This window comes from Thunnus thynnus, chromosome 9, assembly GCF_963924715.1.
Source record: "Thunnus thynnus chromosome 9, fThuThy2.1, whole genome shotgun sequence".
Lineage (NCBI taxonomy): Eukaryota > Metazoa > Chordata > Actinopteri > Scombriformes > Scombridae > Thunnus > Thunnus thynnus.
Genome location: NC_089525.1, coordinates 35,100,935 through 35,125,898, shown reverse-complemented (window position 1 = coordinate 35,125,898; position 24,964 = coordinate 35,100,935). Strand labels below are relative to the sequence as shown.

General features: G+C 39.7%; 1 protein-coding gene across 1 annotated transcript; it reads left to right on the top strand.

The window, feature by feature from the left end:
* Window positions 1–3,063: 3,063 nt before the first annotated feature.
* Window positions 3,064–23,041, top strand: LOC137188674 (NLR family CARD domain-containing protein 3-like). The gene is made up of 12 exons (XM_067598284.1): window positions 3,064–3,709; window positions 7,174–7,221; window positions 7,495–7,590; window positions 7,686–7,823; window positions 7,907–8,026; window positions 10,097–10,172; window positions 10,334–10,562; window positions 10,700–12,500; window positions 12,621–12,794; window positions 13,637–13,801; window positions 21,456–21,502; window positions 21,657–23,041. Exons 3-12 carry the CDS (start codon window positions 7,508–7,510, stop codon window positions 22,247–22,249), a joined length of 3,426 nt encoding a protein of 1,141 aa, XP_067454385.1. The 5' UTR covers window positions 3,064–3,709; window positions 7,174–7,221; window positions 7,495–7,507; the 3' UTR covers window positions 22,250–23,041.
* Window positions 23,042–24,964: the final 1,923 nt, after the last annotated feature.

Here is a 24,964-nt window from a genome sequence, read left to right as displayed (position 1 = left end):
TCAGTCAATGCACCAGTCAATCAATACACCAGTCAGTCAATGCACCAGTCAATCAATCAATCAGTCAATCAATAAACATGTATATTTCAATTTCTGTTGAATCCTTTCATAATAAAATGTAGAAACCAAAATAAAGCTCCTGATTTCCTGTCAGTGTTCTGATGTGTAGCAGCAGAAAACATTTCAGTCGTATAAAGAAGAGAAAAGACCAGACTATAATATATTATAATCTATATATTTATGGATGAATCTGTCGTTCCAGATGTTCCAGATGTTCCAGTTATTCACAGCACAGATTTGAAGCTGCTTTAAAATTGCGCTGCGCTGCCTAATCTGCATAAACAGCCTCAGCTGCACCTCCTCCAGGCTGTGAGAACAAATGGACAATAAAGACTGAATCTATCTGATGAGGATTTATACAGTCTGTCAATGTTTGACTTTAGCTGTTCCAGGTTCTTTATTCCAAAGGTCAGCGCTGTGCTGGGATCATATTTCTTTACAGTCACTTCTGGTTAAAGATGAATTCAGAGTTGAGACTGTTTGTGAAGCAACTGACATTTGAAATCTTCCTGCTGTGAGTTACATGTTTGTTCTTCCTACGTTTGGTTTCCTGGTTGAAGCTGCTGATTAATTTCACCTTCACTCATCAGCTTGATGAAAATGATTTTCAGCATCTAAAGGTAACGTAAGCAACAGGTTTCATCATGTTTGTGTCAGCGGGGGTTAAAATGATGTGACACCAGTAGAGATGGTGCTAGTAGTGATTTATTATGTTGCTTTGTTGAATACTGGTGGAAGGTTTGAAACCTCGTTAATCCTCTTTGACTCTAATTAGCTTTGCTAACAAGATGCTGTTTAGACAACAGAAACATCAGAGGAAACTCTGGAAAAGCTTCATTAGTCAAAATTCAGCCTGTTGACACACTAAGTGACCAGAAAAATAGAAACACCTGAATAATACAATGAAATACAACAGTGATGCAATAAGTGTTAAGTTTTGTTGAGGTTCATTGGTTCTGTGGTTGTTTAGGACTGAATTACTTTGAAAGATGTTTCCAATATTTAGTCGACGTCATTTTCATATATAAAGGAGAGAAACTTATTACAAACCCCCCCTCAGAGTGGTATGTTCCATCTCTGCAGCTCATGGTGCAACCCAATCGCCAGAACAAAATGTTGGCATTGTACATTTCTGCAACATTTCTGATACGTTGAATGTCTACGTTTCAATGATGTTGAATAATGATGTTTTATGTGACAACGCTGGTTAGGGTTAGGGCAAGATCACGTTTTGGGTTAAAATAAAATAAAATAAAAAATAAAAACACCTGCAAATGTCCCGACATCTCGCTAAAAACACCCAGTTTTGTCGGTTGAAACAGGAAGCGGGCGTTGGTTTCGAGGTGGTCTCTCTGCTGATTTTCAGCTTTCAACTTTCTGCCAAGAAACTTCCAAACCATCCACCGACCCCTCGTCCTCCTAATAAGAAAAGTAGCTCATATAGATCTCATGTGAACTACGTCACTTTAGAAACGTTAATATGCTACGTATTACACGTGTTGAAACATATATTCAACATTTCTGTGGTTTGCAGAAAAATGCAAATGTTTTATTCTGGTGACCAGGCTGGTTCAGGACAGTTTTAATTTTCAAGGATTGAAGACAATTAAGTTAAAAATTGTGTGTTACTGTCTTTGGTTTGGACTGTTGTGTGCGTCCATCAAATTGTGAATAATCTGAGTCAAATATTAATGTAGTTACATGTATATTCATCCTTTCCTGAGTTAATTATTTCATTAATTGTATTTATTAATTGTAATTAATTATAATGATATTATAATTGTTTTTGTTGGCTGCTACTGCTGGTCGTGCTAATTAGGATCAATCAGATCAATGAGTGTCAGCAGCTTCCTGTGCTGAGCCTTTACTAAATATTACTGCATTCATCCTGCATTTTTCCATCATTTCTCAGTGGAAATCTTGTTGTATTGTTGAGTTAACATTTAATCAAGAATCAGACTAGTAGTTTCCACCAGTTAATGTGTGAATATCTGTTAATCATTAACCTGATATAATGAGCAGGTTTAATGGTCGTGTAAGGACACGCAGACACACCTGTATCATACAACCTGTTGACTCACCTTTAATGTTATAAAGTTTTATCAACTGGAACTTTTGGACTATTTATGATCTGATCAGTCACTTCAGAGGTGGTCTGTGATTTCCAGGAAGCCAAGTGTGTGAGAGAAGCTGCTGTTCTCTTTCTTTCAACTGTTCTTCTGTCCTTTGATAGATGTTCTGCAGTGAATTTATTGTTCATCAAACAGTAAAATGTGCTGCAGTTATATTAGGAACACTGTCACTAGCTAGCAAGTCAACAACAGCTCTCTCTCTTCCTCATTCTGTTCTCCTCGTGTTGCAGCTTATTTTCTCCGTCTAAAGGTATTTATTGTAACTTTATTCTGTTTGTATTGTGACAGTTTTCACTGTTTGACTCTTGAATGACTCTTTGTTCATCTTGTTAGTTTAGTTCCAGTAGAAACAGCAGAAATCTGTAGTTCAGAACTCTACTAACAGTCAACACAAATCAACACGGTGGAAGTTTTCCTCCATTTTAGTGTCACTGTTCAAAGTGTCCAATAACAGCTGACAGTACTGAGTCAGTGTTCACAGATCAATAACTTCCAACATTTGTCTTCTTTGTGGAGAAAAACAACAACCTGCTCTGTCTGTATTAGTGACAGCTTCAAGTTCAAATAACTTTATTTGTTGTTTACAAGAAGAAACACAGAGAACATGTGGTTCACATGCTGAGTAAAAATAGAGTTACAGTCCATAAAAAGTACAAACATAGATGTAAAAACAGGTAAAAATATCTTAATCTACAACATACAGAGTGTGTGTGGCAGTGGTGGAGGAAGGGGTTAAATCTGTCCGGAGCTTTCAGACTCTGTGTGACACTGATAGATGTGTAATGTAGCTCCTTTCCTCTGACTTTAATGAACAGCTGTGGCTGTCACACAGCAGCAGCAGCATCCATACCTGTGTCTCCAGACTGGGAGACAGCGGTAACTTCATCAACTATTTAAACCTTCTGATGTGTGTTGAGATCTTACGATAGAATTATTAACTTAAAGGCTTTTCTGTACAGAAAACAGGTGACCTGTTACACACAGATTCCAAGTTTATACAGTGAAATCATTAGGAGCAAAGCGGCCGTGCTCAGGATGAGTCCAGCACCATCAAAGCCCCCCCACCTTTACAGTCTCAGGTTGATGTTCTCACCAACGTCTCTCTAAACTGTCCTCTGACTGCAACCAGCGAAAGGCTAATCTGAGTCTCCTTCAGTTATTACAGTTCACTCACAGCAAGAAGCTCAGTGAGGCTCTGCACACTGTTCTGCCCTGAGTTTGGCTAGAAGACTAAATCTATGTGATGAGGATTTATACAGTCTGTCAATGTTTGACTTTAGCTGTTCCAGGTTCTTTATTCCAAAGGTCAGCGCTGTGCTGGGATCATATTTCTTTAAAGTCACTTCTGGTTTAAGATGAATTCAGAGTTGAGACTGTTTGTGAAGCAACTGACATTTGAAATCTTCCTGCTGTGAGTTACATGTTTGTTCTTCCTACGTTTGGTTTCCTGGTTGAAGCTGCTGATTAATTTCACCTTCACTCATCAGCTTGATGAAAATGATTTTCAGCATCTAAAGGTAACGTAAGCAACAGGTTTCATCATGTTTGTGTCAGCGGGGGTTAAAATGATGTGACACCAGTAGAGATGGTGCTAGTAGTGATTTATTATGTTGCTTTGTTGAATACTGGTGGAAGGTTTGAAACCTTCTTAATCCTCTTTGACTCTAATTAGCTTTGCTAACAAGATGCTGTTTAGACAACAGAAACATCAGAGAAAACTCTGGAAAAGCTTCATTAGTCAAAATTCAGCTTGTTGACACACTAAGTGACCAGAAAAATAGAAACACCTGAATAATACAATGAAATACAACAGTGATGCAATAAGTGTTAAGTTTTGTTGAGGTTCATTGGTTCTGTGGTTGTTGTTTTGGACTTAATTATTTTGAAAGATGTTTCCAATATTTAGTCGACCTCATTTTCATATATAGAGGAGAGAAACTACCCAAACAGCCCAATCGCCAGAATAAAACATTGGCATTGTACATTTCAGCAAACCACGGATACATTGAGTGTCTACTTTTCAATGTTGGCCATTATCCATTGAATAATGATGTTTTATGATGTGAGAATGCTGTGGTTAAGGTCTGGTTAGGTTACTGCACAAAAACCACTTGGTTAGGGTTAGGGAAAGATCATGGTTTGGGTTAAAATAAAATAAAAAATAAAATAAAAACAGCTCCAAATGTCCCAACATCTCGGGTTTTGTCAGCTGAAACAGGAAGCGGGTGTTGGTTTCGAGGTGGTCTCGAACCACGCTCTTTGCTGATTTCCAACTTTCAACTTTCTTCCAAGAAACTTCCAAACCATCCACCGACCCCTCGTCCTCCTAATAAGAAAACCAGCTCATATAGATCTCATGTTAACTACGTCACTTTAGAAACGTTAATATGCTACGTATTACACGTGTTGAAACGTATATATTCAACATTTCTGTGGTTTGCAGAAAAATGCAAATGTTTTATTCTAGTGACCAGGCTGGTTCAGGACAGTTTTTATTTCAAGGATTGAAGACAATTAAGTTAAAAATTGTGTGTTACTATCTTTGTTTGGACTGTTGTGTGCGTCCATCAAATGGTGAATAATCTGAGTCATATATTAATGTAGTTACATGTATATTCATCCTTTCCTAAGATAATTATTTTGATTTTATTTATTAATTGTAATTAATTATAATGATATTATAATGGTTTTTGTTGGCTGCTACTGCTGGTCGTGCTAATTAGGATCAATCAGATCAAATGAGTGTCAGCAGCTTCCTGTGCTGAGCCTTTACTAAATATTACTGCATTCATCCTGCATTTTCCATCATTTCTCCGTGGAAATCTTGTTGTATTGTTGAGTTAACATTTAATCAAGAATCAGACTCGTAGTTTCCACCAGTTAATGTGTGAATATCTGTTCATCATTAACCTGATATAATGATCAGGTTTAACGGTCATGTAAGGACACACAGACACACCTGTATCATACAACCTGCTGACTCACCTTTAATGTTATAAAGTTTTATCAACTGGAACTTTTGGACTATTTATGATCTGATCAGTCACGTCAGAGGTGGTCTGTGATTTCCAGGAAGCCAAGTGTGTGAGAGAAGCTGCTGTTCTCTTTCTTTTAACTGTTCTTCTGTCCTCACTAAGTGTGTAGTTACACAACACACTTCCAGTAAAGGTTGAAGACAGCAGTTTGCCTTTGGAGCTTTAATGGAGGAAAAATGTAAAATCAATATTAAACAAATCCAATAATATTATAAATCAGAAAAATATGAGATACAATAAGCAAGAGTGAGAACAAAGGTGTTTGTCAGTAGTTAATATAGTAGACAGATACAAGATTAAAAGTAAAAAGAGCAAAATACATAACAGTTAACCCAACAGTAAAAATGACTCAGAGGGTTTTATTAGCAGCTCATTAGCCTCAGACAGCTTGTATGCTGCTAGCTTGGAAAGCATCTATGATGGAAAGAGAATCTACAGATGATGCAGCAACAAGAACATTTAGAAGGAGAATAAAAGATGCCTGTCAGTGTTTGCTCTGCTCAGTTTGAATGAAATGCTGGATGTTAGCATGTCAGTTAAACTAGCTGCTATAGAACTGTGTCAGCGTGGGTCGCTGCTAACACACAACACCCAACTGAGACCATGTGCTGGCTGAAGAATAGTGACATCACAAACCTCACAAATGACCTTCAATCTACTTGTTTCAACAACTGTTGTATTTGACTGCAGTTGAGTTTCCTCCATCACTGGGTGTATTTCACAGCATCAGAGACAATAATGCAGGTCTTAATGAATGTTACCCCTGTGCCACACATTGTTCCACGTCTGCACTATTTTAACACTAATTCCAACAGTTAACCTTTCACTGTCTGTTGTTACTCTGAAAAATGACCTGCATATAACATGTAATATGTGCATCAATAATAATAAATTAGACTCAAATAAATACACAGCTGACACTGAGTGTTAAAGGCTCAATGTATGATGCTGCTGCTTTTCATAAATGAATGAAATAGATTATTAATAATATGCTGTTTAGTTGTGTTTAATGTTGAGCAGTAAAAGTAAACCATGTTTTAATAGATGTTCTGCAGTGAATTTATTGTTCATCAAACAGTAAAATGTGCTGCAGTTATATTAGGAACACTGTCACTAGCTAGCAAGTCAACAACAGCTCACCAACCTGACAGATACACATTTTATCAGCTTTCAACACGTCACTAACTGCACTTAAACACAGTCATGTGAATATGTTCTGACAGTTTGACATCAAATGAACTCAAACAGTTTCAAACAGTCTTGAGTTTGTTTGTGTAAAACATTTTATTCATTGACAGAGAAGTTTAGTGTCAGTATGAAGGGTCGCCCCATTCAGTCACCTTTAAACTGGTGCATGTTTTAATAACCAGTATCATGCTGGTAGTGAGGGAGACTTTGTTTCACAGGTGGTATGGTTAGTGATTAACAGCTAATAAAAGTCATTAAATAATATTCTCTGAAATCTTTCTAAACTATATCACAGACAAACTGTTGAAAACATCTTTTCATTGATGATATTCAGTATTTTAACCAAGCTAAGAGCTGCAGCAATAGAAATTAAAGTTTATGTTGCTGCCAAACCTTCATTCAGTATCTTTATACTATATCAATATAAAATCAATGTCACATCATTGAGTCAGACAATTTGTACTCTCTTATTCTGCCTGTTTTAATCTTTACTGTAGATGATGTTGGTAATGTGCAACATCAATGTTCAATACTCCATAAATTTAACTATTAATCATGGAAACGTCTGTCCTTCAATCCTTACAATCTGTAAAAGTCTAAATTCAAAGTAAATAAATGAAGTGTCATTCAGAACAATCTCTAATTAAAACAGCAAGAAGTACAAATGACTCCATAGAAAACCAGAGTCCTCAGACTGATGATGAAGGACTGATGAAGGAGAATCAGCAGCAGTTTCTCTCTCTGTGTTTCCTCTGCAGGTGAAGCTACAAAGACTCTGTGACTGGATGTGGATCTGAATTCACCTGGTGAGTATTTTTATTTCTTCTGCCACACAGCTGACTCCACCAGCAGCTCATCTCCATTAAATGTGCTCTATAGTGGTAAATGAAAAGCCAACAGAGAACTGGAACCTTCTGAAAGTAAAACATTAAACATTAAACCTCAGTGGAAATGAAGAATAATGTTTTACTTTGATGCCATCTGGTGGTTGAATCAAGAATGACGCCGTTGTAACTGCAGTGCTGGTGTGATGTGCAGCTTGTTGTAATGAATGAGCTTGTTGTTGTGTTTGTGTGAAGGTGTTTCTCTGCTATGGATCAGTGTGAGGACAGAGAGGAGGGAGTCCCTCCCTCTAAAAGGCGAAGGGAACATGACAGCCAGACCAAAGCTCAGAGGTGAGATGAGGATCTCTAACTGTCCATCACTGTTCTCCACTCACATCACTCCACCATCATTATTCACACTCAGAGCTCTGTGTGTTGTGTTGAAGAACAAAGAAGCAGCACAGACCAGACTCTGCTGGACCTGGACCTGGACCTGGACCTGGACCCAGCTGTGTGTCCATGAAGAGTGACCGGTCCATGGATAAAGTAATACATTTTAAACCTGAACAACCTGCTGATGGAAGGTCAGAATGTAAATCTGCAAAGACTGAACAGACTTTTCATTTCTATCCAACATGCACATTTATCAGAGCTGTTGTTGTTTCAGGATCCAACAGCAGAGACCAGACTCTCCTGGACCTGAACCCAGCTGTCTGTCCTTAAAGAGCGACCGGTCGAAGGGACATTTGATTCATTTTAAAGGAGGACGTCCATCTGCTGATCAGATGTAAGCTGTAACTGACGTAAATGTCGGGTTATGCTAGAAAAGAACTGGTTGGTACGACGTGTCGTCCGACCACGTCAGTGAAAAGCCGGCCGTCATAGAGAGGGAGGAGACGTGATAATCATTTAAATATGGAGATTACAGATCACATGTTCAGACAGTCTCTCCTGGAAGACATTCATGGTGTTGAACTCAGTTGTTCATATGATAAGTGACATGATATGATTTATTTATACATTACAGACATAAAAAAACATGTTAAAGTGAAAACACTCATTTCCAACATAAACCACCAAAAATTAAAATAAAATAATAAACATCCACATCGTAAAAAAGGACAACAAGGACGATTTGATGGCTGACGTAAAAATGGAATTGCAGATTTCATCCTAAACCTGTGACCATGTTCCATAAATAAGTCCTGACCTGACTTCTATAAGCTCCTCTCATTTTTAACAGCTGGATGTGTAACAGGAGGCTGTTCCACAACACGGCAGCAGCTTAAAAAAACGAACTTCTGGCTACATTATTCACTGGAGGGACTTTATATGAACACACATTGGCCCTGGTGTTATAGCCATGCTGACTATGTTCCATTGTTATCTGTGAAGTATTGAGGAGCAAACCCATTGATGATGTTGAACATATGATGCAGCTTCTGTTGTTCTACTCTGAGCTGTACTGGCAGCAGTCCTACACTTCTGAATTCATCACCAACATGAGTTAAAGAGGATACATTTAATAAATACTGAATAATATTATTTTGCATCACCTGCAGTTTGTTCCTAAATTTAAATGTCAAACCACTGAACCATTCAGAACAGGCAGAATCAAACTGACGCTGTACCAATGAGGACATGAGAAGTTTCTTAACAGAAAAGTTAAAAAGAGCCTTAGTCTGTGAAACAGGAACTTAAGTTTGCTGCCACTCTTAGATAATATTTTATCAACAACAGATTCACAGGACAGAGACTGGTCCAATATCATTCCTAAGTATTAGACATAATATAATAAAATTTCAATTCCATTACAAAAGATTTTCAATGTCTTTGTTCTTGACGTCTTTGTTCCAAACAGGATTAACTAATTTTTATCCAAATGTATTGAAAGCTTGTTATCTATGAGCCACTCTCTCACACTTTCTGATAAATTACTAAGAGTTGTGAATTTCACTGACATCATTCCCAGATAGCAGTAATGCAGAATCATCAGCATAGAGCAGCAGCTTACATGTCACAGCAGCTGTCGTATCATTTATATACATAAGAAATAAGAGGCCTTAAAATAGAACCATGCAGCACCACACATGTAATATCCTGAGGTTCTGATAGAACCACTTCAACATCACAGACTTGAGTTCTTCCTGTCATGTAAGAAATAAACCATTTTACAGCAGTATGTCCAAACACCATGCACTGTAACTTTGACAACAGTACAGAATGATTCACTGTGTCAAAAGCTTTCTGCAAGTCAGCATAATTTCCTTCATCAAGGTTTTGACTAATAAAATCAAACAAATGAATAAGACAGGTGTCAGTAGAGTCTGCTGCTGTAAAACCAGACTGAAGCTCATACAACAAACTGTGTCTGAATAAATACTCCTCAACCTGCTCAAACACAAGACATTCAAAAACCTCAGACATGACTCCTGCCTACTTTCTCATTTACACACACTTGAATGTCATTTTCATACTGGGAGCTGCCCAGTTCAACCCGTCTGATACAAGCAGACACTGAACACTTCCACTGGAGCAGCTGGAGGTTATGGCTGCCTTGCTTCAGGGCACTTCAGCGGTGTACAGTGAGGGAGGGAGAGCTGTATGGAGGGTTGTTGTTCAGAGCTGTTGGGACTAAACCAAACTGACTGATGAAGCAAAACACTGAGCTGAAAGCTACAAACAGACTGAGCTGTTGATTCTCAGTGGGATCAGCAGGACTAGTAAAGCTTTATCACTACAGGGAGTCATCTGATTCTCTGTTCACATCCAAATATCACTTGATGGACCTTTAGCTTGTGTTTGTCTCTGTGTGGACAGACATATTGTGAGCTCATTCTTCATGATTTCTCCACAGAGTGGACCAGGAGAGCTCAGAGGTTCCCAGTGGTCAGTCTGCCCAACATCAAACACACCTGGACTCCATATTTATGGTCTGTACATGTACAACAACTAATTTTACATCTATTCTGTTCACAACCATCTCCATGCTGCACTTTGTAGACCAGTGGATTGTCAGTCTGTCCAACATGGATCTGATGTTTGCTTCATGATTTCAGTTTGATTGTGTCATTCATATAGTATTCTGTTCCAGCTGCTGGAGGAGAACATCATCATTTTTGTGAAGAACGAGCTGAAGAAGATGCAGAAGGTTCTGAGTTCAGATTACCCAGAATGCTTAGTGACTCAGAGGGAGGGTGAGGAGGTGTTGGACAGTGAGGAGGAAGAGCAGAGGAGGAGCAGCAGAGAGGCATTTCAGAAGATCACACTGCACTTCCTGAGGAGAATGAAGCAGGAGGAGCTGGCCAACCGTCTGCAGAACAGTAAGAGGATTTATATAAAAATTTAACATGATGGATAAATGAGACATTAATGATGGAGGAAAATATTTTTATAGTCTTTTGAAATATTTACTAATACTAAATTACTCATTGATTCTGTTTTCTGTTTGTTCATACAGAATCTCCTGACATGTTTAATCATAAACTCAAGTCTAACTTGAAGAAGAAGTTCCAGTGTGTGTTTGAGGGGATTGCTAAAGCAGGAAACCCAACCCTTCTGAATCAGATCTACACAGAGCTCTACATCACAGAGGGAGGGACTGCAGAGGTCAATGATGAACATGAAGTCAGACAGATTGAAACAGCATCCAGGAAAACAGACAGACCAGAAACAACCATTAGACAAGAAGACATCTTTAAAGCCTTACCTGGAAGAGATGAACCAATCAGAACAGTGATGACAAAGGGAGTGGCTGGCATTGGGAAAACAGTCTTAACACAGAAGTTCACTCTGGACTGGGCTGAAGACAGAGCCAACCAGGACATACACTTCACATTTCCATTCACTTTCAGAGAGCTGAATGTGCTGAAAGAGAAAAAGTACAGCTTGGTGGAACTTGTTCATCACTTCTTTACTGAAACCAAAGAAGCAGGAATCTGCAGGTTTGAAGAGTTCCAGGTTGTGTTCATCTTTGACGGTCTGGATGAATGTCGACTTCCTCTGGACTTCCACAACAATGAGATCCTGACTGATGTTACAGAGTCCACCTCAGTAGATGTGCTGCTGACAAACCTCATCAGGGGGAAACTGCTTCCCTCTGCTCGCCTCTGGATAACCACACGGCCTCCAGCAGCCAATCAGATCCCTCCTGAGTGTGTCGGCATGGTGACAGAAGTCAGAGGGTTCACTGACCCACAGAAGGAGGAGTACTTCAGGAAGAGATTCAGAGATAAGAAGCAGGCCAGCACCATCATCTCCCACATCAAGACATCACGAAGCCTCCACATCATGTGCCACATCCCAGTCTTCTGCTGGATCGCTGCTACAGTTCTGGAGGATGTGTTGAAAAGCAGAGAGGGAGGAGAGCTGCCAAAGACCCTGACTGAGATGTACATCCACTTCCTGGTGGTTCAGTCAAAACTGAAGAAGGTCAAGTATGATGGAGGAGCTGAGACAGATCCACACTGGAGTCCAGAGAGCAGGAAGATGATTGAGTCTCTGGGAAAACTGGCTTTTGAGCAGCTGCAGAAAGGCAACCTGATCTTCTATGAATCAGACCTGACAGAGTGTGGCATCAATATCAGAGCAGCCTCAGTGTACTCAGGAGTGTTCACACAGGTCTTTAAAGAAGAGAGAGGGCTGTACCAGGACAAGGTGTTCTGCTTCATCCATCTGAGCGTTCAGGAGTTTCTGGCTGCTCTTCATGTCCATCTGACATTCATCAAGTCTGGAGTCAATCTGCTGGAAGAAGAACAAACAACATCCCAGAAGTCTGAAACAAGAAAAGACAAATCTGCAGAGACACACTTCTACCAGAGTGCTGTGGACGAGGCCTTGTGGAGTCCAAATGGACACCTGGACTTGTTCCTCCGCTTCCTCCTGGGTCTTTCACTGCAGAACAATCAGACTCTCCTCCAAGGTCTGCTGACACAGACAGGAAGTAGCTCACAGAACAATCAGGAAACAGTCGAGTACATCAAGATGAAGATCAGTGAGAATCAGTCTACAGAGAGAAGCATCAATCTGTTTCACTGTCTGAATGAACTGAATGATCATTCTCTAGTGGAGCAGATCCAACAGTATCTGAGTTCAGGAAGTCTCTCCACAGATAAACTGTCTCCTGCTCAGTGGTCAGCTCTGGCCTTCATCCTACTGTCATCAGAAAAACATGTGGACGTGTTTGACCTGAGGAAATACTCTGCGTCAGAGGAGGCTCTTCTGAGGCTGATGCCAGTGGTCAAAGCCTCCAACAAAGCTCTGTAAGTACACAGACAGTTATTTATTGATTGATTTATTGAAAAGATATTCAAAGAGATTTTTTCAAGAGGAGAGAATTAAAAATGTTTCATTAAATATTTTTTTCAAATTGTATTCTTCAGACTAAGTGGCTGTAACCTGTCAGAGAGAAGCTGTGCAGCTCTGTCCTCAGTTCTCAGCTCCCAGTCCTGTAGTCTGAGAGAGCTTGACTTGAGTAACAACAACTTTCAAGATTCAGGAGTGAAGCTACTGTCTGCCGGACTGGAGAGTCCACAGTGTACACTGGAAACTCTCAGGTCAGGATTCATCAATCTGTTCAACTGATCACCATTTAAACTGTAATGATTTGATAAACACCTGGACTTTTCTCTATTCAAGTTATTTTGAGACCAGTTGTGTGTTTATAGTTTGTGAATGACTTTCTATTTATATATTTTTATTAGTTTTGTTCTGTCTCTGCTGTTGAAACCTGAAATACCAGAGAGGAGTTTTAAGATCCAAAAACTGAATGAAGAACTGTGTAACTGGCCTAACGTAAAACACATATGGACAGTTATTCAGTGAACAGATTTTAACAGTTACAGTTTCTTTTAATTTCAGAGCATTATCTGTGCTGGAATGATAGTAATTTTTAGTCACCATGGTGATATAACAGTGCATTCCAGCTGTTATGTGGTTAACCACCAATTAATTCTTGTTTTATTCCAAACAAACTTAAAACTCTGGATGATTCCTGAAACTGAATGGAGTCAGAAATGTTTCTTTACTGTTTTTCCACAACGTTAAGTCCTTACATGCCACATTAGTTGGGATTGTTCTATATTCCACTGTGAGCATATGTCACCCGCAGCTCTTCATCTAATCAGCTCACTGTGGTTGTTTCTTCTTTTACTATTCTTTTATTTAAACCTATTTTTATGCAGTGACAAGGTAGCAGTCCCTAACATCATGTTCACTAAGGTTACAGGAAGCTGGAACAACTTCACAATAAAAGTGTTACAGTGGTTAGCCATTTGAATCGAAAAGTAGTGACTGAAAGTGTTAAGTTTAACTCTAAAGATAACAGAAACACATTGGTGATGACAGTAATAAACACATGATCTCAGATCATGTGACGTGTGTCATTTTGTGTCTGCAGTCTGTCAGGATGTCTGATCACAGAGGAAGGCTGTGCTTCTCTGGTCTCAGCTCTGAGCTCCAACCCCTCCCATCTGAGAGAGCTGGACTTGAGCTACAATCATCCAGGAGAGAAGCTGCTGTCTGCTGGACTGAAGGATCCACACTGGAGACTGGACACTCTCAGGTATGGACAGACAGGTGGACAGGTTTGTTAGTGTGAATCAGTTTAAACAGTCCTGGAATCTGTCCAGAATACAAACTGCTGAGTCTGAAAAGAAAGATGGAAATGCTTTAGATTACAGCCCGCAACGTACAGTGTAATTACTCCGTAGCTAGGTGCAATCTTTTGTACTAACGATGTACCAGTACAGTAGGTACCAATATATATTTATCACTGGTGGCTGGTGACTCAAAAAATGCAGAGGACAGGAGGAAAATCAGCATGGAATCTTACAACAAACTGCATCATACTATATCATTGCCCCCCACCCAATGAAATCAGAGGGGTGGGGAGCAATTTTATATGGCAATAAAACAATTTGCTTTCAAAAAGAAAAACCCCTGAGTTGTGAAAAGGATGCTTCTTTAAAGCCATTTAGCATATACATATTGTTTCTAAACAAAGAAGTGCTCATTTTAGCCATGGAGTGGTTCTGAATGTGTCATTTTACCCACAAAGTGAAATTCAAATTTATAGAATGCTTCTATTGTGACAAGAGATTTATGTTCTCAACAAAAACAGACAACATATCACATGATTTACACATGTTTCCTGTGTATTTTCTTAGTATACAGAAATATATAAAGTACCACAAAGCTTATAATGTGATGCAGGAACAGATCAGTGCTGAATACTAGAGAGAATGAACACTAAAAACATTCACAGATCTAAAAGTGTAGGTTCACATCAGAAATTATTAATGCATGTATCAAATACATGACTTACACACTCTTATTTATATGCAGGACATACAAAACATAATCTACAAAGCTGACATGTTAACACTTGTTATTCTAGTTACTTTAAGCTTATTACTCAATATATGACTCAGCTTAAAAATCAACTGTTTCATAAGCAAGCAGCCACACCTCCTGCACACTCATTCACTAATCACACAACATCAACAGGTGACTGAACATTCACTCAATTAAAGACGGGATCAATTCCAAATGAATTAGTGAGTCTAGACAGCTCACTGTAACTTCAACAAGCAAACTACCTACAGCACATTATATGATCTCTGCTGCATTCTTGTTGTTCTTGAATTACCGGGTACCTATTCTATTATTACAGAGTATGTGCGACGTACTGAGCAATAATCTGGAAATTTGGGAAGAATTTAGAGGGAATTAATACTCGTTATTATTTAACTACTAGGTACCTGTTATGTTATTACAGGGTACAGTATGACCATAAAACTGAACAAAAATCTGGACATTCAGGGAAGATGGAGTGATGACTTCTTCAGCACTTAATAAATCTGATGTGATTTTATTTCAAAATGACCTTAGTACCAATAAAACAGCCAAAACACATTGCTCCTTTTTCATTTTGGGATACTTAAAATAACTACAGGGTGAATTTGTGGGTTTACTTCAGAACAAAGGTCCAGGGGACAGTGTATTTTCATGGATGCTGTCGGCCTCTGAAGACTGTCTCAGCTGTCATTCACCTCACCAGCAAACTTCATCACTTGACGCTCGTTTATGGCATCTTGGCTCCGCCTACCATTGGCGGACAGAATTCACCCACCAAAGATGTCACTCACTTGTGTGTAAACACATGTTGAAGTCATTAAAATGTTGAAAGTTTTCTCCCTGGCAGTTGTTTTCGTCCAGCATTTGGAGTCCTCAAGGTGCAAGCTTATCCTTTCTTCAGCTCTGTGCATGGTCTCCTTTCATTCCACGAAATAAATATATAACAGCTAATATAAATATGGCTAAAGATAAAACATGAGGTATGAATCAGAACGCATATGTATGGTTCATATACTCTTCTGATTGCAAACTGTGTAGTTAATTTAGTTTGTTCTGCCATGTTCTGAGGCAAGTAAAGCTGTTTTCACATTGTCTTCTGTAGTTACAGAGTAAGTTATGTTGGTTGTTCCCCCCTTGTTACATTTAGTTACAGGGTAATTACAGGGTGTGCAGGCTGTCATCTAAAGCGCTGATAGTCCCCCCCTTGTTACATGTAATAACAGGGTAAGTACAGGGTATGCAGCAGGGCCGGACTGGGAAAATCATTCAGGCTGGGAAATATAGCGAGAAATATAGCCCCAGTCAAGTCACTTTTTAAGTGGGGGGTCTGAGGGTCCCCACTAGGAAAATATTAGTTACAAAGACTTGATTTCCTGCATTCTGGTGAATTTTAGTGCATGTGAATAACAAACTAATGAGCCAACAACTGCTTATTACAATGTATTGTTATGAACCTCAAATAGAACCAAAGGTGCATATCATACGACAGAAGGACTAATTTTTAACCAATATTTATTAAATAATAAATAACTAAATAAACAACCAATATACTAACAAAATAGAAAGATGTGTGTGTATGTATATGTGTGTGTTTAGAGTGTGTGTGTGTTTAGAGTGTGTGTGTATGTGTGTGTGTTTAGTGTGTGTGTGTGTGTGTGTAGTGTGTAGTGTGTGTAGTGTGTGTGTAGTGTGTGTAGTGTGTAATGTGTGTGTGCGTCACTGATGGGAACAGAGAAGCTTCTGATCAACACTTCTGCACGGGAAAAAGGAGAGAAAAAACCCAAAGTAGTAATAATCGCCTAATTGTCTGATTATTCTGAGGTGGTGACAGCTGCAGGCTGGCTGCGTGGAGGCTGGGTCGTCTGCTGGTCCTGGGGAGGGTGGTGGGGGGGGGTTCCTGGGCTGCGTCCTAAAGCTACGTCCTTCAGTGTCTTAGTGGAAGTGCTGACAGAATCCTCGTGGAGGTGAACGTGGTCATAGAGACTGTGGATGTTGAGCCAGGTGGACATTTGGCATGAGGGCACATCCACGGGCAGTGGTGGAGGAAGTACTGAAGCTCACTACTTCAGTAAAAGTACAGATAACCAGCAAAATATATACTTAAGTAAAAGTAAAAGTACTACATCAACAATCCTACTTAAGTAAAAGTAAATAAGTAATTACTTTTAAATGTACTTGAAATATTAAAAGTACTCACACAATGGGTTGTCTCTTAATGTCCAGGCCTGTATTTCAATAAAAACCATAGTATGGGGCTGCGTTACCCTGTTAGGTAACATATAATCTACAGAATTATCAATTAGAGGGTGAAATGTATCACAGAGGGTAAGCATAAGTACGCTAACCTTTACAATAAACAAAAGTTGTTGCTGGTAAGTATTACTAATGGCATCTGCAGAGGAATAAGAATTACTAGTAGTAACATCTGCATTTTCTAATATCATTAGGCAGAACCAATAAAGAAGACGGTTATATCTTCAAATCTGGTTAAATTCTGGTGTTATATACTCCGATACAGACAGTAGATGGCGGTGCGGCTTTCAGTCTGTCTGGAAAACCAACGAAGGAGAGGAGTGATGTTTAACGTTGTGGGCTCAGACTGACCACAACTTTCTCTGCTAAAGAGCTCAGAAGAAAATACACAGCAGTGTTTCACATGAACTGACTGGACAGTGCTGGTCTGTAAACTCACAGCCCCCCCACCAACACTCTTGGAACCGATCCATATTAAACGTGAACCTTGTAATCGTGACCGCTACACGGCTAATGTAAAACAAAGAGCTTATGCCTGCGGTAAATTACATTCACTAAAGTGTTTGTTTTTACCACCGACAGGTTCAGATTGTTGTTATAAGTGTGTGACAACATTATGAAGGATTCATATAGAGACAGAGCTGCTGTTAAAGGGTCAGATCGTTTCTGTTAAACCAGAGAAAGTTTAACCAGACTCCACTGAAAATGTTCAATTATCTGCAAAGACGAGACTAATTTGACCTTCACTATCTAGGCAATGTGCAAGTGCAAACTTGTCTATTAATACTAATTTCACAACCTAGAAAAGCTAGACCCTATATTACATTGTAAATGACGTCCAGCTAGCATGTGTGACAAGCTAACCTAACTTACCACCTTACCTTCCCATGGAAGTTAGCTAAATAATGAAAGCACCGTTGTCTTTTCTGGCGACTGCTGTATATTAACATGTACTTCACTAGATTAGAGCATTCATAACATGATGTCAGTAAACTAAACTAATATAACCTTGGCTAACATGTATAAGCCCGAGAAAATAACTTAGCATAGCAAGAGCTCTGCTCACCTCAATGTGTTTCTTTAGATTTGAAGGTGAATTTTTGAAAGCCAGTAGTTGTTTTCTTTGAGGCAGACAGTTGATTCCTGGAGCTTATATATTTAAACATTTCCTTCAAATAGGGCCAAGGGTGGCTGGACTCAGGGGGCTCAGTCTCTGGGTCCATATTGAATGTTTAAATCACAACTGCTGCTTCCAAATGCACGCTCTGCTGTCATTGGAGGCCGGGATAGCAGCACCTGATTGGTTTAAAGCTCCGAGGCATTTTGATGACTGATCAATCATAAAATGTAACCAGGTGCATTTTAGAAATGTACTGGAGTAGAAAGTACAGATAATAGCTGCAAAATGTAATGGAGTAAAAGTCAAAAGTATGCTCTATATTAATAAGTACAGACACGTGAAAAATGTACTTAAGTACATAAACAAAGTATTTGTACTGCGTTACATTCCAGCACTGTCCACGGGAGATATCAGCGTTTATCCTCTGGATGGTGTCAGGATGGAAGTCTCTTCATGGGAGGATGGTGGAGATAATGATCTTGGAAGAGGGGAAGGTCTGTGTAGCTCTCTGTGCTACTCTCTTCATAGACTCTGCTACCCTCCCCTGCTGTAGTCTCAGGTCATTACTACCTGTGTGGATGATAATGTGGCTAGGTTGACCCAAGGTGGACTCAGTGAGCAGCTGGAGGGCGTTATCAGTCCTGGAGCACCAGAATTTATTAACTTTGTGAGCAGGAAAAAGCTGGTCCTCTTTAACACGTTTCCCATTTGAGTCTATTAGGATCACAATGTCAGCATCACTGGTTATCTTTACCTCTCCAGATGTTTTGCTAGGCCTGCTGGTAGTGGCCTCCCTTTGTGAGTCTGTGGTAGAGAGGGTGGGGGGGGCGTTACTGCAGGTCGTTGTGATGACCTGGTGTCAGTCGGGGTGGAGGTGGAGGTAGAGGGCTGTGGTTCAGAGTGAGGGGAGCTGTTGGTGGTGATGGAGGGTTCTCGTTGGTTTGCTCTGAGACTCTGCAGCTGCTCCTTCAGGCTGAGGATGGTTTGCTCTCTCAGGAGCAGTTCCTCTCTCATAGTAGTGAGTTTTCTCCCTGTAGCCTGTCTGTCCTGCTGCAGCTCCTGGACCTCTCCTCTCAGCTCCTGCAGGGAGGTCTTCAACTCATTCCTCATCTGGCTGTATTGGTCTTTGAGCTGCTGTGTGGACTCAGTGGATGTCTGGTTGGAGAGCAGCAGCTCCTTCAGTTCCACGAGCTCTACTTCCTGCAGGGACAAACACTCTCTCTCTCTCTCTCTCTCTCTCTCTCTCTCTTCCTCTGTATATGTGTGCAGACCTGCTAGAAGCCACTTTGTTGTTAAAAGTGTTTTGTGGATCCAGAACATGTTAAAAACACATCAGTATCAAGGTCAAGTACTGTAGTTTTCCTGGTATGTAGCCTGTCTATTGAAGTAGTTGGTGCCCCTCCAGTTTTTTACATATAAAAACGCTGCTGAACGTTGCTGAAGCATATTTACACAAACTATAAAATCATAGCAAACACATAAATAAATAAACAATAACAATGCAAGAGAGCATGGAGAACAATAGGGGCTATGGAAGGTAGGTAAGAGTAACATAAGATATAAACATACAATAAATGAATTATTAATGAATAAACATGAATTATTATCCATGTGGGTCTAACAGAGCTGTGGAGCTCATGGCAGCTGCTACAGATCTTGCTGCCAGTCTACAGCAGTCCTCCCTCTCTCCCAGCAGGACTGGAAGTCTCTCCCAGTCACTTACATAGAGGAACTCTGGGAATATTTGTATTATTTCTGTAAAATATTGGTCTGTAATACTTTGATGTTGGTTGCAGTGAGTTAAGAAGTGCAGCTCTCTGGTCACAGTAAGAACACAACGTCTCCTCTCTGGGCAGCAGGTCTGTCTGTGTCTTCTTCCACTGCCAGGTTGTGTTCAGTCAGTCTGTGCTTAGTCAGTGTTCTTCTCAGTTTTCTATCAGACGCTGTGGTCAGGTAGGATGTCACAGTGTCTCTCTGTTCAGGGTTACGTATGTTTCCATTTTGTTCTGGGATTTTGTTAGTTCTGTCCAGTAATCTCTGTGTTTTTATTTTTCTTTCATCATAATTTGGTTTGGTCTAATTTTCTGAGTGCATGTGTCCTGAAGCTGAGGTGGTCCTGATGTAAAGACCTGAGTGGTTGATGTCTCTCTCTCTCTCTCTCTCTCTCTCTCTCTCTCTCTCTCTCTCTCTCTCTCTCTCTCTCTCTCTCTCTCTCTCTCTCTCTCTCTCTCTCTGTACACCGTTAGTAGAAAAGATTACACCATAACTACGGAGTAATTACACTGTACGTTTCAGGCTGTAATCTAAAGCGTTACCAGAAAAAGTGTCATTGTCAACATGATTTGACTTTATGATTTGACGCCTGTTTCTGATTGGCTGAATGTAGCTGCTGTTGATAGTCGTCATGTGTAGCTCACCTGCACTCAGGTGATTGACGGTTGTGTTGCCTAGCAACAGCAAAGCACCTCAGTGTGATCAGGATCAGTGATGTCATAGGGCCGCTCGATTAATCAAGTTTTATTTTGTCTTCCAACGATTATGAAAACAAGATAATCGAGATAAATCGATTATTCTGCCACATTCTGCTTCACAATGATGCTCTGGTTTTGTCTTGTGTTATAAATCCAGCGCAGTGAGACAGACAGAGCGGAGTCTTCCTCACAGCATGAATGTGTCTGAATTTAACAGTCAAATGTGATAATATTGTGAGACCTATGAGATATGTTGCCAAGACAACTTAAATATAAACTTATATTATTAAAAGTTTGGTTTTGCCTCCGCTGTTAAGACTCTGTTATGACTCTGAAAAGTCTGACGGTTTTCTCTCAGGTAACGTTACATCCAGCACTGACACAGTGAAACAAACGGATCAGCCCGGAGCTCCACGGTTAAATAACATGTAATTGATCAGTAGGAGGTTTAATTTTCCCCGTAGGGCCCCGGTGAGAGGCGGCTCAGGGAGACGGCGGCAGGTGGAGGTGGTGGAGCTGCAGCTGCAGGCTGCCCGCATGGCTGCATTCAATTACCAACAGCAAGGATATTAGTTTTATTTTATTATTGTTGCTTATATGCTCAGTTCACAAAGTGTGTGAAGAATTCATTCTGCTGACTAAAATACATTTGTTGGATCATAGTTTGTGTTTTTGTGCTTTATTGCTGTTTAAATGTAGGATATTATATGGCTATTTAAACATATGTCCGCTAGTTGTTCTATATGGCCGGAATTCTGGAATATTAACGGACATGTTGGCCGTCAGAAAAGTCTAGCGTCTAACCCTGGTCTGCATCTGTTATTGTTCAAGGAAATCCACGGTTAAAAAGACAAGTTGTTTTTTTTAAATAGATGCACGATGTTTCCAAAGTCAACGAGTAATCGTGTTAAATAATTGTGATTATGGTTTTTGCCATAATGGAGCAGCAGTAATATCATGTCCATGTTTGCATGCTGAAAGAGAACGTGCTGCTCTGACCCCCCTCCTCCTTTCAGGCTGCAGCCTGCTGGAGTCCGATGGTTGACACCAGGTCTGAGGAAGTGTAAGTGTGTTTTTCATTTCATTCATCAAAACAAACCAAACTTCAAACTGTGACATCACTCATTCACATCCTTCTGCGGATGAAGATGATGTCATCATCAAACAGATGATAGATCAATAACTGCAGCTGTATTGTGTCTCGTTCTCTCCATCAGATTTCTGTCAACTCACACTGGATCCAAACACAGCACACAGAAAACTCAAACTGTCTGACAACAACAGGAAGGTGACATGTGTGAAGGAGGATCAGTCATATCCTGATCATCCAGACAGATTTGATCACTGGAAACAGCTGCTGTGTAGAAATGATCTGACTGGTCGCTGTTACTGGGAGGTCGAGTGGAGAAGAAGAGTTGATATATCAGTGACTTACAGAGGAATCAGCAGGAAAGGAGACAGTAAAGACTGTTTGTTTGGATATAATGATCAGTCCTGGAGTCTGTTCTGCTCTGATCGTGGTTACTCTGTCCGTCACAATAACAGAGAAACATCCATCTCCTCCTCCTCCTCCTCTTCCTCCTCTGTCTCTAACAGAGTAGCAGTGTATGTGGACTGTCCTGCTGGCACTCTGTCCTTCCACAGAGTCTCCTCTGACACACTGATCCACCTCCACACCTTCAACACTACATTCACTCAGCCTCTGTGTGCTGGGTTTGGGTTCTTTTCTGATTCCTCAGTGTCTCTGTGTGGTCTGGAGGAGGAAGAGTCTCCTCCTGTTAGAGAAACTTTCTCACTGCTGACCAGATAGTTCAGTCTGTACAGGATCACACACAGCTGATGGTATTTAGTACCAACATGATCTCTCACTGCTTGTAAATGTAAACATGGTTTCCACATGATTGACAGTTTGTTTGTAAAATGAATCAAATGATAAACTGAGTCCAGTTGTTGTTGTTTTCTGTTGTTAGTGTATTAGAAAGGCTTGAACTGTAATGGGATAATGGGAATGGGATCTTCACAATGTTTAGTTGTAGTTCTTCTAGTAGTTTCATAGTAACTGTGTTACCTGATTCCTTCACTTATTTAGAGATCACATGACAAATGATGGTCAGAACAACAGGCCTCCTATTGGCTGGTTAAATGAACACCTCTAATGGTGAAGGCTGAGGCTCAGCAGCTGGAGTGTGGCTGCTTTTATGCTGCGTTCATATCATATTGGAATGATGCTAATTATGAGATTCTGACTTGTAAATAGAATTCAGGTCAACATTCAAGTGGTAATTATGAAGTGGAAAAGCTGAAAGCTCTGATATTTACTGGATATGGTGGATTATTGTCAATAACAGTATTTTTGAGCCTCATTCCACCAACTTTGTAATCATGCAGCCTTCTTGATTTGTTGTGTGACATGAACGCTGGCGAGTTGTAAACATGGGAATCTTTCCCGCCTCTACCATCCATCCCATATGATGTGAACACAGCATTAGAGATGAGAAGTCCAGGAGCTGTTGTGTGTTTCTGACATACAGGAAGTATTTAGTTTTTCTCTGGAGTGTTTATTTAGTTCCTGTGTAGAGAATAAAGTTCATGATGATCAGTAGCTGATGTTAGTTTTCTCCATTTATTTTTGTGTGTGTGCATGTTAATTCATATCTAATTTCATATAGTAGATTGAAGGTATTTGACAGTTTCAGGACTGTTTAAAGTGTCAGTTTAATGTGTTTAGCTCACATTCAGTCTGACAGCTGTTGTTCATTGACTGTTTCTAAATAAGTTGTGCATTATCAGCACTCAGCTGTCATGTGTGATTAAAGCCAGCAGGTGTCACTGTTTATTCCTTTGGTTAATTCATCTGGATTTGTTGAAAATAGTTTGTATTGAAAGGAGGTTTTATGTTTTTGGTTTCAGTTTCTGTGTAAATATTCATTTAAATATTCACTATAAATTGATTCCAGTTTGGTATTATTATTATCATCATAGCCGTTATTGTTATTTTGTATTATTTTGTATAATTGCAAGTCACTTTTGTATTTCCTCTATTTTTTCTATAGATAAACACAAATCCTCATCATCAACTTTATGATCCAAGATGTTAATAAAGTCTATCTGCAAATACTTTTTACTATCTACTATGTTTCTATTTAATTCTTTTAATTTACTATTTAAATATCTTATAAATGGATTTTGTATTTCTCCACCATGATTAATTCCTGGCAGTGTGGAGGACATTTAGAAACATTTAGTCCTTCATGTTTAATAAAATGTATAAAATATAGTATATAATTGGATAATTACATGAATAAAATCTAAATAATGATACATATTATTTATGTTGTTGTATTCTGGGTATTTCTAAAATCCTGGCTACAGCCCTGAATATATACACCAAAATAATGTATTATTATGAGTCCTGGAGAGTCCTGGAGAGTCCTGGAGGGTCCTGGAGGGTCCTGGAGAGCCTGGAGAGTCCTGGAGAGCCTGGAGAGTCTTAGAGAGTCCTGGAGAGTCCTGGAGAGTGTCCTGGAGGATTCTGGAGAGTCCTGGAGAGTCCTGGTGTTCCTGTCAGACTGAGGACAGCAGTGATGTGGGTCTGATCTTTTGCTCCTTGTTATTTAGCAGCTCTTTCATATGTTTCGCCTCATCCTGTCCTCTGTCTTCTTGCAGCTCAACAGTGTCGTTCCTTGCTGTGCTTTCTCTCGTCACTTTGGTTTCTTCATCATTCGTCATTAGTTGAAACAGGCTGTTTTCTTCTTCTCCTGCTATTTCACGCATTTCAGCAGATTAATAACACTTGACATGAATATTGTTCAGTTTGAGATCAATATAAGTTACTGTAATGGCAATTTTCATTTTTCGATGTCCTTTCTTTTCCTGTTTTTCCAGTTTGCCATTACTACACAGGTAGGTTAAGTTAGGAGTGATCTTACGCAGATTCAAGAACAGATTTTCCAGTCCGTTGGCTGCCGTTTAGTTTGTTGTTTTATTGAAGTCTTTGTACATGACATGAACATACCGGGTTTCTGTCCTGCCAGCTGTAGTGTGCATCTGTTCCCGATCTGGTAAGAACTGTATGTGCTCCACCTGCCTGTGCCTCCCGTTTCCTGTCACCTATGCCCCTAAATATACAACCCTGTGCATCTAATGACCGCCACCCAGTGTCCAAAATAATACTGCAAGTTATAACTAAACAAATGACATGCCAACAATCAACATAAATGGCTCCTACATACCGGCCCCTAATTGTTTTAAGTATATAACAAACAATTACCAATAAATAAAAAAGGTGCCATATCCATTATACATTATATATACAATTTTCAAAAAATGCATGTACTATGTGTTGGCATTTCTTCTTTACTGATTCTTCAATCTTCCCTTTTTTTTTCTTTTTTTTTCTTGCCGGTTAGGTCTCAGCTTCTTGGAGCAGACATATCTTTGTTATTGGTCTTTCCAAGATGCTGCTCTTCGTCTGGAGTCGAACTGTGCGCACAAGTCCTTGTGCATCTGGTTTAGTTTCCAGTAT

What these genes read in the sequence shown, in the direction of transcription:
- LOC137188674 (XM_067598284.1), top strand. Translation starts at nt 7,508, where the DNA reads ATGGATCAGTGTGAGGACAGAGAGGAGGGAGTCCCTCCCTCTAAAAGG. An exon ending in CGTCCATCTGCTGATCAGAT is followed by an intron (nt 8,027 to 10,096) that starts GTAAGCTGTAAC and finishes ATTTCTCCACAG; the next exon opens with AGTGGACCAGGAGAGCTCAG. An exon ending in GGCCAACCGTCTGCAGAACA is followed by an intron (nt 10,563 to 10,699) that starts GTAAGAGGATTT and finishes TTGTTCATACAG; the next exon opens with AATCTCCTGACATGTTTAAT.